A 15,467-nucleotide genomic window follows, 5' to 3' on the forward strand; every position below is an offset into this window, starting at 1 on the left:
ATCAAATTTTTTTATTAATAAATTACTTCGATTTTTCCTCTCCGGCAATGATTTTGTAGTTCTAAGTTAACAATGCGTGGCTCTTGGTCGTGGAGATCATTCTTCTTTATTTATTTATTTGCGGCCCGCGAATTAATAATAATACGTTTTTGTGGCCCCTATGAAAAAAAGGTTGAGTACCGCTGCACTAGAAGATCGCCAACATATCCGATGTCCGCTAGTCAGGAACGAGTTAATATACTGAATAAATTTTTCCGTCAAAATGCAACCAGATTTCCAAATAAGCAGTCGAAGAAATATGATTGTTTCAGCATTGGAAAAATTTATTTAGTCTCATTTTTCTGTCTGTTTATGTTTATGCAATGTTTGAGAAGAATATTTTTTATCAAGTTTATCCCAAAATAAATAAATACTCGTTAGCCAGGAATTAATACTTGTCAGGATAACTCCGTGGAAAATAACTAGTCTCCTATGCCAAAAACGTTTCATAAGTTTCATCAAAACCAAAGATGGTCGCGGAGGAGAAATTGCGATTGTATTTAGGTCATGCTGGATGGAATCACTCATTAGCTCAGCGATTCCATTGTGCAACGCAATTTTAATTTGCCTGAGGAGGGGCGTCCCTGGGGCGCTAGTTTTCCTATTCGGGAAATCTTTCTGTTCTCATTAAAAGCACTCACCGCGCGGGAAACCGATCTCCCACGGCGCTGCAAACCGACAATAAATGCACACACACAACACACAGCAAAACAATTGCTTTCTTGGATTTGTCCGGACCACTTCCAACGACGTGTCTGGTCGATTCGCTTTTGCTCGGAAAGTTTGTTGCGGAAATCGATAGCACAAAGTCAGAGTCACTATGTTTCCACCGACCGCATCGCATCGCATTCCCTGTGGTCTCATATCGTGAAACTCGTTTAACCACCCTTGAGCATCACCATGCGCCACCCACTCACCCACGTCCAACTTCTCAATCCAACCACACCGACCAATGGCACTGCATTAAAATCGTATTAATTTCTTCATCACAAAGCCACACAAAACGTGAAACCGCAGGAAAATTCCGTTCAGACTCACCTTCCCTCCCGCCACCATCCAGTGGGGCCGATATTGTGGAAGTGGTGCTAAGGAAATCGATACGTTTTCTGTCTCTCTCCCTCTCATTCTCTGGCTGGAAGACCTTAGAAAACGGGTTGAAAACAATGTCTAGCGGCGGTCGCTTCGGGTGTCAGACTGAAACAGAGCCCCGTGCTCTACATTAAGTCCGAGTAGTTAATTTCGAACCGAGAGTCCGAGAACGAGATTGGTGACACTTTGGAGCTCTCGTGCACTATCCATTACTGCGGGCAGAGATGCATTCTGTCCTGAGAAGACGCGCAGACATGTAACCAATTATAAAACATCTTCATCGTAAGCAGCAGCAGCAGGGACCCAGTCGAGTACTTGACACATTGGATAGTTATGCAGATGGTATGTGAGGCGAGTCGAGAAGAGTTGTAGGAAAGGGTAAAAGAGGGCAAGAGAGCGAGAGTAGCAGAGACGAGTGTAACTGAAAATTGTTGATGTAAAGACTGCACATTATGCACATATGTCCTTTGGTGAACAGTTCTGCAGTAAGTGCTGACAGTAAAATAGGGACCGAAGGCAGCAACGAAAACGAAAGCTCGGTGTTCCAGTGTTGCTGGTATATTGGAACGTATTTTAGAACCTGAAATTATTAAGAGTCCATTGTCAAATAACAGGTTTCATTTGAGTGGCAAAATCAAATGTGCATTTCATTTCATTTTTTCACATTTCATTTAACGCATCCTAATCGAATCTAAACTGAAAACAAGAATCCATAAATGAAAGCCGAATGTTTCCTATTTCCTATTCCCTATTTCATAATTCCTATTTCCTAATTCTTAACTCTTCATTCTTAAGTACTCATGCATATTTTTTGTTCCCAGTTTTCAATCAATAAATCCAATAAATGCAATAAATCCAATTCCTTATTTCCTATTTAATATTTCCTTTTTCTTATTCCCTAATTACTAGATCCTGATTTCTATATCTTATTTTCTATTTACAATATCGTATTGCCTATCCCAAAATAGAAAATAGGAAACACGAATCTTATTTTCTATTTTGTATTTCCTACTGTTTTTTTCCTTCTTTTTATTTCCTACTGTTTTTTCCTATTTTCAATTTCGTTTTGTTATTCGTTTCTTGTTTCCTATGTCCCAATTCCTTACCCGTATTTCCCAAGTCCCGATTTCTATTTCCTACCTGCTAATTCCTTATTTTACGTAACGTTAGAATAATCTGATTCAGGTCAAACAAGCACAGTCTTCTCAATGACTTGTTACCATTCTATTGATAATTCCATCATGCTTAGTTCATATAAAATCTCGCTCGCTGTGGACCAAAAAATTGGGACAGTCAGCTTTCCCGAACTGAGGTGAATTTTGAACCTGCAAAATTCAACCTGCAAAGATGCCAGGTCCGGGCAGGTAAGGGTGAGGTACAAAAATTTTCCAACGAAGCCTAATAAAGTAGTTCAATCGATTTTTTGTCCAATGTTCATCAGAACAGTGTCGATGAAACTAGAATTATGCATAATTAGCTTTTGCGGTATCGTGACCATAAACTCTGTTCACAATTTCAGTTGCCTGGCTGGTGTGTTCGTCTTCATAGATAGAACCTGTGGAATGTACGAAATTTACTTTTTGTTGACTTCCATTTTGACAGTTCTTAACTCGTAACTCGTAACTATCGTAACTTTCCTCACGAGAATAAATTGGAAGTTGTTTGATTGGTACTATACACGATATCGATCCCTACAGCGTTCGACAGAAAAAATTGAGTTTTTTTCTCCTGAAAACTGGAAACTTCTCTTCATATAGGTTGTTTTTATTTTTTTTTTCGTTTATTCAATTTGGCTTAATAGGATGAAGAGTCATCATCTAGCAGAATATTTTTAAACTTAGGTCTAAATAGATTATGTGTTGCCACATTTAAATCTGTAACAGAGGGGTTAAAAATCTTTCTCATCTGTACTTTTTATTCGAAAAATCTGTACCATCGACAATATTCGTTGTAGAGAAAAGTCTATTTTATTAGCATGAAAACAATAACAAAATAATTTACCACAAATACTGCATTTATATTTGCAAGTCATTCGTGTGTTGATGCTTATACATATTTTTTCTGAATCTAAATTGTATACTATCATTTATTAAAATTTTCGAGTTGCCGTCACGATGTTTAATCAAATGTTTTGATCTCAATTAGTCATTAGTCAATTAGTCAATTAGTCAAGAAATTTCCCACGCGGAAAAAATCTGTACGAATCTGTACTTCTTGATGAAAATCTGTAGTCTGTACCGTACAGAATTTACCAACAACGAAAAAAGAAAAAAATCTGTACCTTTCCAGATAAATCTGTACGTGTGGCAACATTGCCTATAACTAACTATAACTTGACTATATTTAATAAAAATATAATTTATAACTACAGAAATACAGAAATAAAGAAGTACAGAAGAGACAGAAACAGAGACAGTAATATAGAAATTCAAAAACACAGAAAGACAGGAAAATGGAAAGACAGAAGGGCAAAATTCATAAATACACGAAAACAGAAATACTGCAACGAAGTTATACAGAAGAACGGGATATCTGTAATACAGATAAATAAAAAAATACAGGAGTACAAAAATCATGGAATACACAAATACAGTAAAAATAGAAAGATAGTTAGAGAAATATAGAAATACAGCCATCCCATGGCAAACCGATATAGGGCCTGATCACGAACATCACTTCACGGTGAAAACGGAATGAAATGCATACAAATCGCATACAATTCTTTTCGTTTTCACCGTGAAGTGACGTTCGTGATCAGGCCCATAGTGATTCTCAGAGTTTCTTGAAAAGTGGTATATTTGTTTTATATCAAAATATTGGAAACATATTTTTTTTATTTTTCCATTAGGGTGCCTATTTCCATTTTAGGGTGGTTCGAAAAATTCATTTTTTGGCCTTTTTTTCCAAATGGTGATTATTGATTTTTCATAAAACAAAACTATGGGAAAACGAAAAAACAGAAGCACAGGAATATAGAAATGCAAAATAAAGAAGTACAGAGATATAGAAATACAAAAATAAAAAAAGGACAGAAATACAGAAATACCCACAGATAGAAATAAATAAGGAAATATATAGATTCAGAAGAACAAAAATCAGTAGCAGAAAAATACGTAAAAACACAAAGACAGAAAAACAGAAATTCCTGACAGAAATACAGAAATACCGAAATACAGATAGACAGAAAAACAGAAACAAAAAGAGACATAGAAACAGAAAGACAAAAAAAGGAAGGCAGAAAGACGGAAGGACAACAATCAGAAATACAAGAATATAGAAATACAAAAGTACAGAAAAACCGAAAGACAAACAGGCTGAAAACAAAATAACAGAAAGACAAATAGGACAAAAGAGACAGAATTACTGAAAGATATAGAAATAGAAATACAGAGACAGAAATGCACAGAGACTGAAACAAAAAGAGAAAATTCGGAAACACAGAAAGGCAAGAAAATTGAAAGACAGAAGGGCTAAATCTGAAATATACGAAAACAGAACTACAGTAATAAAGAAGAACAAAATATCTGTAATACAGATAAATGAAGAAAAATACAGAGATACCGAAGTACAAAAATCAGGAATACTCAAATACAGTAAAAAACAGAAAGATAGTTGAAAAAAGACAAAAATACTGAAATGTATCTCTATACAGAAATATACGACACAAAATAAAATGTACCGAATCGAAACAACCAGTATTTCATAGCCAGTAATGAGTAAATAATAGTGGATAATGAGTGAATAAAGAAATAGTATGCATACACGAAACGCGAGCAACCGACAGCCGTTCAGAATGAAGTTTTCTCTTTCGAATTCCCTGCCATTCGCTTCTGGAAACAAATTCGTGTAGCTGTACGTGCGTAGCCGCTGTGTTTTGACGTAGGATCACGTCTTTCATGAACATATTGTGTACAGATTGAAAAATTCAAAATCGTTAGAGTCACGAAGAGAAGTTCATTTCGGAGTATTTATTGCACAGTCATTGTTTCATGGATTTTATGGATTTTTTCGTTAATAGATTTGAGCACTCTCTCTTGTTATCAATACCTTCAAATATTCACGTTTTCTTATTATGAGCAAGTACATGGGTCCAATCGCATAACTGATCATTGATTGATCTTCTAAATGACCCCGTTGAATTTACCTTTTACTATAAAATGCCTAGTATTTCTAACAAAACTCATCATTATAACATCAGATTATTTTCAGACACAATTCTCGTTCAAGATTTTTCAACCACTTGCAAATAACATGTTTCTCCGTTGCATAGAATAAATGTTTTATACAGAAAATATGATAGAAAAAAGACAGCCCTAAATCGGACAATTCCTTCCTCGAGTTCTGCTCTTATCAGCACATCTGGCGATTCTTTTTTTTTTTTTTTGTATAGATAGAAGAAGATATAGGAGTACGTTTCATCACATTAAAATCCATTTCCAGTTTCGAACAAAGATCAATTTCGTTAGCGCAAACATAAAATGAACTAACAGCACTTGTCACTATGTAATTGTAGAACATATGGGAATTGAATTTTCCGAATTTTCCCTTTTTCCTTCATAGTTTTCCGAAAATTTTCAATTGTCATGTTTGGTTGGAAAATTGTTGGTTGAAATATAAGTAATATTTTTATGGAACCCCCTCTCCATTCCAGAGGAGGGAGGGGTGTCACACCAATATAGGAACATTTCTCATACTCAAAAACCCTTACATCCCAAATTATTCTTGATTAGTTTTCGAGTTATGCAGAAATTTGTGTTTCATTTGTATGATTTTTTTCTTTAATTCTGCGAACTTTAAAAAAACGAAAGCGTTACGCCGGAGAGTTAAATTTTGAGCGTTAATAGCTCCTAAACAACTGAACGAAATGGTATGATAAACACTGCATTCGAAAGATAAAATGTCTACGCGTTATATGCTTGTTACTTTTTGATCCAAAAACTTGTTTCAACAGCCTGAAAATTGCTTCCAAAACAGGCTATTGAGATCACATCAATCGGTAGATAAGCGAATGCCGCTCGGAAATCCACTCAGTTATGATTGCGCAACGGTTGAGGTACGATCGCTGGAATGGATGGATGTTTCCCTAACACAGACTTCAAAACCATGAAGCCTAGGGAAATCGGCAATGCAAAATAGATGCGAGCTGCGGTTACTTTTGTACTCGTTTGCGTTTTTGCATATTGGAAAGTTTCTCTAACACAGACTTCAAAATCATGAAGCCTGGGGAAATCGGCATTGCAAAACAGATGCGAGCTGCGGGTACTCTTGTACTTGTTTGCGTCTTTAAAAAACCGGAATGTGTTTTCTCAATACAGATTTCGGAACCATGAAGTTGGGAAAATCGGCATTGCAGATACATTCAAGTCGGCAATACTTTTTACTAGTTTAATCAATAACTTAATCAATACACACAAAAGGCAGCTCTGGGAAGCGGCGATATCGTACCCAATGAGGAACATCAGAGGTGGGATTATTGCTAATTGAAGAAATACAATTGATTACTAAGCCAACGGTAGTCCTACGTCAACCTTATCATAGGTATAACCCATACATAGTTTTTTACTTTGCTCTAGAAATGAATGAACTGAAAAGTTTAAAACCTCTCCACATTAACACAATATGAATAAAGTCAGTAGCAATGAGCCGTTGCGGTGAACGGTTCACTGCGACTGTGGCGTACCGTTTATATTCGAGCGGACAGTCAATAATTTCTTCAAGCCTGAGATTACATTTTAAAATTTTGTAATTGGTTTTCAAAAAGTCCAAGAGGATTGCTTAAAAATGCACGCAAACCATCGGTCCTTTTCAAGGTTATCAAAAAAGTTTTTTTAATCAACACCATTGCGAAGCAACATGCATAATTGAGAGAATGAAAAGGTGAAAAATATAAAAAATAAAATATTTGTCTGCTTCTTGCCTATCTGTTGTGTGGATTGGTGGCGCTCAATGTGCGTTGCACCGGGCGAGAGCATAAAAGATGTCATTTGTGATATCTTCTCCACTTGAATACTCTCGTGCAAGAGCGAGTGAAAAGGAGAGAGCTCACCACGGGTAGGATGAGAACAGAAAACAAAGGTAAAGTGGAAATAATATACTCTCCGGCGAAATGCACAAAATGTTTTGATACAAATATAATTGAATTAAAAAATGGTGAAGAGTAATTTCACAATTTTTTGGCCTAGAATTATATTGTCCCGGACATGTCACGTAATATATGCACGGTACCTTAGAAGAATGTGTTTCAAATAGTCGGTCGGTCGTCCTAATCTTAATCAAATTATTTTTTGTCGAATACCCATTTACTTCTCATCGGAAATTTTCGTCTGAATTTGTACATTGTTCATATGGATGTTATGTTCATTTTCTCGATTCCAATAATCGTTTTCATACTTTTAAATTTCGCATCACTTCCCTCCGAACTGTCTCAGTGTTAAAATGCACCCAGTCGTTCTGCCAGAAGTGCTCGTAATGGGTACTTATATTGGCAAATTTGCTGACAGGATTGATGACGATGTTGATACAATTAGAACCCGGAGGCACTGCTTTGGTGGCGTTTGATCGGAGAACATTTGTGTGAGGGGTGGCTGGCACTCTAATGCACGGCGGTGGCGCATCAAAGAATACACCGTAAGACTGTAAAATTTCAACATCAAAGACGCACAACAAGCATTACCACAATGGACCCCGACGGCGTCTATCATCTCTATCGATGGTCGTTAACTGCTAATATGTAGGCCGGCCCACGGCTCGGCCAAGGGGCCGAGGGGAGCAAACCACGGAAACCGCAGATCGATCAGTAGAATACTGTCCTGTCCTACATCGCCTTTACGTCAAGAGCAAATATTGGATAAGCCTCTCTGCTGTTGTCATAGATATCATTAATTCATCATTGTTTGGTTTCGTGCAGCTATTGGCGCCGCGGGTGAGTTCTAATGGACATTCTTAGTCGGCGACGAATATGGCGACTTGTAATGGAGGAGAATGCTGGATTCATGGGGGCATTATGGCAAATAATCAAATACATATGTTGCGATAATGTTTACGAATCGATACCATTTCAGCGCCGGTTTTTATCGAATCGAAACGTTCAAAGCAAAATCTCTGTCGATTGAAGTGTGTGATCCTTTTCGGAGAAGCTTTCCAAAGAGGATAGCTTACCATACCTGTGCGAGGAGGTGTAGTTGGACGATACGCACATACGATTTCCCTCGAAGATGGGCAACCGTGCGATATCTCCATCCAACCGTAAACGCATTTAAATGCAAAATTTCTCCCCTTGAAATTGTGCAAAAGTCAGCGGAACGCGTTTCATTTCAGCCTATAATCCGACCTACTAAATCTGTCTCCCACCTCCTCCCGGAAGAGACACAAGCAGAGCAGCTAGAGCAGCCACCAAAGGATATGATGAGAGCAAATATTTGCCTTGGGATTTTACATGCGGCTGAGGCAAACTAGCAAAACGCCGAATGTGCTTTGCTGCTACTTTGTGTATATGTTTCGAGGTTTGCTCCTAAAGGGGTTAGATCTCGAGAATTATTCTCCAGCCGAAAGCATAACCGAAAATGCAAACAACGCCACTCCGTATGTCGACTTGGGTTGCTGCGGATTACGATGATGGAATTTGGTTTGCTTTACTTGAATTCAACAAGACTGGTTGTTGTTACGCAGAAAATTCGTTCGCACCTGAGGACACATTATCGTTAGATTGTCCACTAATTGTACACGCCGGTGGTAAAATTCAGCTTCCATTGACTGGCATTTTTATTTCATATTCTTCTTCTGTAGGAGCATTGAACCACTGCGACCATTAGTTTGATCTATTGTGGTGCACTCCAGTTTACTATATATGCGCTGTCAGTTCGTTCCATCACTCAAGGAATAAGTGATAGTCGCACTAGGACTTTGCATCTCCCCCCAAGAAGGTATGACTTCTTTTAAGAAGTTTCTTACCTTTTTTGGTTCAGCAGACCATATCTCGTTAGGCATAAGAATGCCCTTTCCAAGAATCCGCAGTCTTTGCTGAATCAATACACTGCATTGACACAGTAAATGTTCCGAAGTTTCAGCATCAAAATTGCAGAAACGACATTTATCATCCGTTATTTTCCCAATTTTTTTGAGATGATACCTGCTCGGACAATGTCCGGTCAATAGCCCAGTCAACATACTCAGATCGGCTTTATTCAAGCTGAGTAGGCTGCGTGTTATTCTATTACAAGGTGTAATGAATGATCTTGATTGTCGTGATGTTGATAGAGCTCTCCAGTTGGCTTCAATCATCGATATTTTCCAGGATTTGAGCTCGGATTTCAGACAGGATGTAGATAATCCGCAAAATGGCTCAGGTCCGACGAATTTAGTTGAAGATCCTAATCTTGCTAGAAGATCAGCTTTTTCATTACCTTCTATACCGCAGTGACCAGGCACCCAGTATAGATTAACGTCATTAGTTACAGCTAGTTTTTTTAAAGAAAGAATACATTCCCAAACTAGCTTTGACTGACAAGTATATGCTTTCAATGCATTTAGAGCTGCTTGGCTATCTGAGAAAATACAGATACTGGCATACCTGTGTTTCCTAGCCAAACAAATGTTTGTACATGTTAGAATAGCATGTATTTCTGCTTGAAAAACTGTAGGCCACTGTCCCATTGGAATTGAGACATCTATCCCTGGTCCAGTAATCCCAGCTCCTGTAGATTTTCCAATTTTTGACCCATCTGTGTAAAACACGAGTGATCCCGGACGAGTTATTGGACCACCTTCTTCCCATACGCTGCGATTGAATTCAATCACTTTGAAAGGAACGCTGAAGTTAGTCTCTGTTTCCATCCAGTCTTCGTTCATGATTAATATAGGATTCAGTTGAAAATCTTTCAGGATTTGCAAGTGCCCCTTAAGATCTCCTTGTTGGAATTGTTTCGTACGTTTAAGCCTAAGAGCACCTTTTTCCGCTTCAAGTTGCACATATTGGTGCAGGGGTAGAAGGTATAAAAGAGCATCTAGGGCTTTGGAAGGAATACTGGGCATTGCTCCAGTTATTGATAGGCATGCCAGACGTTGTAGTTTATCAAGCTTTTTCTGAGCTGATATTTGTGTTGTTTTAGGCCACCACACTAACGAAGCATAACTTAACCTGGGTCTCACAATTGCCGAGTATACCCAGTGAATCATTCTCGGTTTTAGACCCCATTTTTTTCCGAATATACTACTACATGCCCAAAGAGCAGTTCGGGCTTTAGAAATAGCATACTCTAGGTGGTCGTTCCAGTTTAGCTTTTGATCAAGTATGACACCTAAATATTTTGTTCGTTTGGAAAGCTCCAATTGTACACCTCCTAATCTAAGATTTGCAATCTTGTACTTTCTTTTCCTGGTGAATGGAATTATAACTGTTTTAGAAGGATTGACGCTGAGTCCTTCCAGTTTGCACCATTTGAGTGTGTAGTTTAGGGCTGTCTGCATTCTGTTGGAAATAGTATGCTCACATATACCCCTAACTAAAATAGTTATGTCATCGGCAAATCCAATGACTTCGTACCCCTGGTTGGTCAGATTGTTGAGAAGTTCATCAACAACAAGAGACCACAGCAAAGGAGACAGAACTCCTCCTTGAGGGCAGCCTCTTGTTGGTTTCGTCGTTAGAGTTGATCCTCCTAATTTGGCTGTTATCATTCGGTTGGCTAACATAGCATGTATCCATTTGGAGATGCACATGTCAAAACCACATTTTTTCATAGCTCTACTTATAGAATTGTGTGAAGCATTATCAAATGCTCCCTCAATATCAAGAAAAGCTGTAAGTGAGATTTCTCTTGCGTCTAAAGACTTCTCTAGTTTTGAAATTAACGTGTGAAGCGCTGTTTCAGTTGATTTATTCGCTTGATAGGCAAATTGAGATTTGTTTAATGGTCTCCTGTTCAAATATGATGATTTGATATGGAGATCAATAATCTTTTCCATCATTTTTAAGATGACAGATGTTAGACTAATTGGTCTATACGCTTTGGGAGTTGTCCTGTCACGATTGCCAGCTTTGGGAATAAATATAACCCGGACTTCTCGCCATTTACTAGGAATGTAGCTTAGTACCATACTAGCTCTAAACATCTCCGTTAGAAGAGGGACAGTGATATCCTTGCATTTTTGTAACAGCACCGGATAAATCCCGTCTGGTCCTGGAGATTTAAAGGGCTTCAAGGAATCCACTGCCCACTCAACCCTTGACTTCGTAAAGACCGCCCTAGCCATTTCATTAGCTCTATTCTCGTCTCTGATTGGACAAGATTGAGCTGTATTGAGGACCTGTGCGTTTCCCGAAGTCATTTGGATTGATCCTGGGAAGTGTGTTTCCATCATGATACTAAGTGTCTCCTGAGAATCGGTTGTGAACTGTCCATTTTCTTTTCTTAGACTACCAAGATCATTGGTATGATCCTTTGAGAGGGCTTTATGGAGTCTTGCTACAGCAGGTATGTTTTCAACTTGCTCACAAGTGAGCTTCCAAGTCCTTCTTTTGGATTTGCGAATTTCTTTATTATATTCCGTTAGACAGTTTTTGTACTCTGTCCAATTAGAAGTAATTTTTGCCTTGTTGAAAAGTTTTCTAGATAATTTCCTAAGCTTTTCGAGTTTTTTGTTCCACCAAGATGCATCCTTACTTGATGTTTTCCGCGTTAGTGGACAGCTTTCTTCAAATGTTGATGAAATATTGGTTCCATATTCCGACGAAACTAGCTCAAGCTGTTCAGTGGAAGAAATAATTTTCAATGACATCGAATTATTGTCGAGAAGTTTGGAATGATAAATATCCCAGTTTGTTTTTCTAGGGTCTCTGAATTGTTCTATCAGAAGATCTCCTGAATTATAATTAAACATTATATGTTTGTGATCAGATAGCGATTCTTCACTTGACACATGCCAATTCTTTAACGTATCTGATAATTTAGAGCTACAGAGTGTTAGATCAAGAACTTCTTGTCTAACTGAGTTAACGAATGTTGGATCGTTTCCCTGGTTACAAATGTTAATATTATGCGACATTAAATATTCAAGCAAACACTCACCTCTAGTATTGACGTCGCTACTACCCCAGACCGTATGATGGGCATTAGCGTCACATCCTATTATGAATTGTTTGTTCTTCAATTTACAGTGTTGAACCAACGCAGCAACTTCTAATGGGGGAATTTCAACGTTGTCTCCTGGAAAATAAGCTGATGCGATGATGATGGCGGTTTTCCCTCGGGTCGTTGGTACCTCCAATTGTATTGCCACGATGTCTCTATTGATGAATTCTGTAAAGGGTACATGTTCAATGTTATCCCGTAGAAGAATTGCTGCCCTTGGTGCAGTTTGTGTGCTATCGTAAATGAGCTTACTTTTTGGTGTAGAAATTCCTCGGATTCTATGATTGTTGAACCAAGGCTCTTGAATAAGAGCCACGTCCAAATTCTCGTGAATGAACCTTCTGCATAGGACACTACTTGCTCCCTTGGCGTGGTGAAGGTTCACCTGAATGAGTTTTACATTATTCTGTATTTTGTGGGTTTTGTTGGTTACCATTCTTCAGGGGCATGAGATTATCCCTCTGATTGGAGTGGCTTCCAATTGTCTTTGTGCTGGTCTGCTTCTGAACATTCGTAGTGGTATCATTGAAGCTTTTTGAACAGCCAGCAGTGATTTCAGGTCTTCTTGATGAAGTGCTTGAACTCTCCCTCTGGAACAAACAGGCACTGATCTTGTTTGACCCTGAGTTCTGTATACCGCTGACGCATTTGACGCCTTTGGTTTTGCCCTCTAGGTCTGAACAAGTGGAGCCCGTTTGTCCAGAGTTTGGATTCTTCCCTTCATCAGAGACCTCTGGGTCTTTTGTTTTGGGTTTGCCTGAACTTCTATTTGATTTTCTGAACGAAATTTGCCCAAATTTATAATTGATGGTCATGCCTCGGTTAACTAGCGTCTTCATTGATGCTCCGTCGACCGTGAGTGCCCACTCGATGTGCAAATTATTGATCACTGAGCGTTTTAGGATTCTCCACGCGTCAGTGTTGATGTTGTTATTTTGGCTCTCTATAAGCGCTTTAATTATGTTGTTATCGTATTTTACACTCTTCGGAAAGATTGTAACAAGAATGTCTGGCTTTGGAATGTTGCTCTCATCGACAGCCAGAAGCTCCGCGTCTTTCCACGGAACTAGGGAAGGGACCAATTTCATCAACCACTCAGACGTAGGTTTGTCGAGACAGTTGATAATCATGTACCCTGGTTTGTAGGTGCAATTGGCAAATTTTGGTTTCAGTTGTTCTTTCCGCTGAAGTAGAACAGCATCAAAAATTGCATCTTCAATAAGATTTTGTTGATCTGTGCTTAGCTCAACTACTGGATAGTTTTTTGGGAGTATTCCCACCTTCACACGAATGGTTACATCGCTGTAAGAGAGTTGGTTAGTTTGTGTACAATTTTTAGCACCCTCCAGGTTCTTGGAAAGCCCGGAAGTGCAGTTTTTTGCATTAACAAACCTTTGGTTCGCAGATATATCATATACACTCGATAAAAAAAATTAGAGGAACAGAGTGCGAAGTCGATAATTTTGAGTGATTTTTGACATGCTGTATCTTCGTGAAAAATCAACGCATATTGATGGGAGGCGCAGAATTTTGAAGCTAAAACTTTCAGGTATTAGAATATTTTACGTACATATTTTTATCTTGGTTGTGTAGGTGTAGTGGGCAACAATATCAAGAAGAAATGAAAAATCGATTTTTCTCTGTTTTTTTAAGAATATTCTGGACTAACAAAATTTTTTGCTAATTAACTCAATAGCAAATCCAATTAACATTATCAACCAGCTTTAATTTGGTTCCAAGAACGTTCCTGTAGGACCTTCCCACACAGAGATATTTTGGTTTAATGAGAAATTATCCCTTCGTCTTTGATGATTAATCGTTCAATAAACAACCATCGCACCGCAAATCGAAAGGCAGTTTTGAAAACTCCAATTAATTCTGCACAAGTATGTTTTATTACTTCGACGAAAAAAAAAATATTGAAATTTTTTGCATCGATTTCAAAAAAGGGTCAAAAACAGGATTTTCATAGTGCTTTACAAATTCCACTGTAGTTCTGCAAATATCGCTGTAAGTTCTAAAATTTTTAGCCTAGTCCATTCCCTAAACATCTGTGAACGTTTCATATTGATATGTTCAACCAACAACAACTTCGACTTTTTTTTTATCCCATTTATTTATTTAAGGCTCATTAGCATTTTAGCTGTAACAGAGCCGAATTTTAATCATGTACATGTCACATGGTTATCAGATCTATAATTAGCACATTACACAGTTGCCATTCGCCAGTATTTCTTCTATACCATTACACATGGTACATTCACACAGTAGTCATTTAGGCGTAAGATTATTCTTTCTGTTCTTCCATTATCCAGTTGGCCCACCAGACAGCGGAGACAGTTGATTGATCATTGTTGAGTTATTTATAGAACAGCAGCCCGATGTGTCTTGCAGAGCAGAGCAGTTGTATGGATGAATCGATCTTATTTCGAACGTGGATCGATCTCCATCGCTGTTGATTGTTGCGTGGACGTCAACCTTATCATAGGTATAACCCTATTCTGTTACAACACAAAGATGGTCAATGAGGGCCCTGAGTTTTGAACTCACGATCGATCGCTTACTAAGCGAACGCGCAACCAATGTGGCTACGGAGACCCCCAACTTCGACTTTTATCAAGGTAGAATATCTTTGTGATTTGTGATTGTGACTATTTGTGGCTCCCTGGTAGGTATTTCCAAAAAAATTCACGATATGTGTGATGGTAACCACTCGGTCTAAGTTGTTGTTTCTCTCCAATTTCAAGGAGGGTTTTCAAAGATCTATATACACTAGGGTGCCAATGGATGTATGGGAAAAAATCGACCCTAAAATTTCAAAAAGTTACCCTATACAAAATGTTCACCACCTCGAAAAAACACCCTATGCAAAATTTCAGCTTAATCGGTCAAAGTTTGAGTTTTTTGAAAATCGAAAAATCACCCGAGGGGGGAGTAAAGGAAATCGAGGTTTTTGAAAAAAAAATTTGATGCCAAATGTCTTAAAATTACATGAAACGCAGATTTGGTGTCATCTCGAAAAAAAAAATTGTCAAAAATCGACAATCTGAGTACGAAACAAACAGTGTGGTTTTGGGTGCCAATAAAAATAGTTATCTCGATTTTTCTTCCAAAAAAAAATCGAGACGACGTCGGCGTTCCATGCAATTTTAAGACATTTGGCATCAGAATTTTTTTTTCGAAAACCCCGATTTCCTCCCCCCTTGGGTG

General features: G+C 38.2%; 1 protein-coding gene across 1 annotated transcript in view; it reads right to left on the reverse strand.

Annotated features, from left to right (window-relative positions):
• LOC129765838 (uncharacterized) overlaps positions 1 to 13,632 on the reverse strand; it is a 27,477-nt gene extending 13,845 nt beyond the window's left edge. Inside the window, exons 1-2 of the mRNA XM_055766274.1 lie at positions 12,510 to 13,632; positions 11,622 to 12,425 (exon numbers count right to left, since the gene is read on the reverse strand). Of these exons, the coding sequence (XP_055622249.1) occupies positions 11,622 to 12,425; positions 12,510 to 12,693 (988 nt within the window). The 5' untranslated portion in view covers positions 12,694 to 13,632. The remainder of the gene's footprint in view (positions 1 to 11,621; positions 12,426 to 12,509) is intronic.
• Positions 13,633 to 15,467: the final 1,835 nt, after the last annotated feature.

The sequence above is a fragment of the Toxorhynchites rutilus genome, chromosome 2, assembly GCF_029784135.1.
Source record: "Toxorhynchites rutilus septentrionalis strain SRP chromosome 2, ASM2978413v1, whole genome shotgun sequence".
In the NCBI taxonomy this organism is placed as follows: domain Eukaryota; kingdom Metazoa; phylum Arthropoda; class Insecta; order Diptera; family Culicidae; genus Toxorhynchites; species Toxorhynchites rutilus.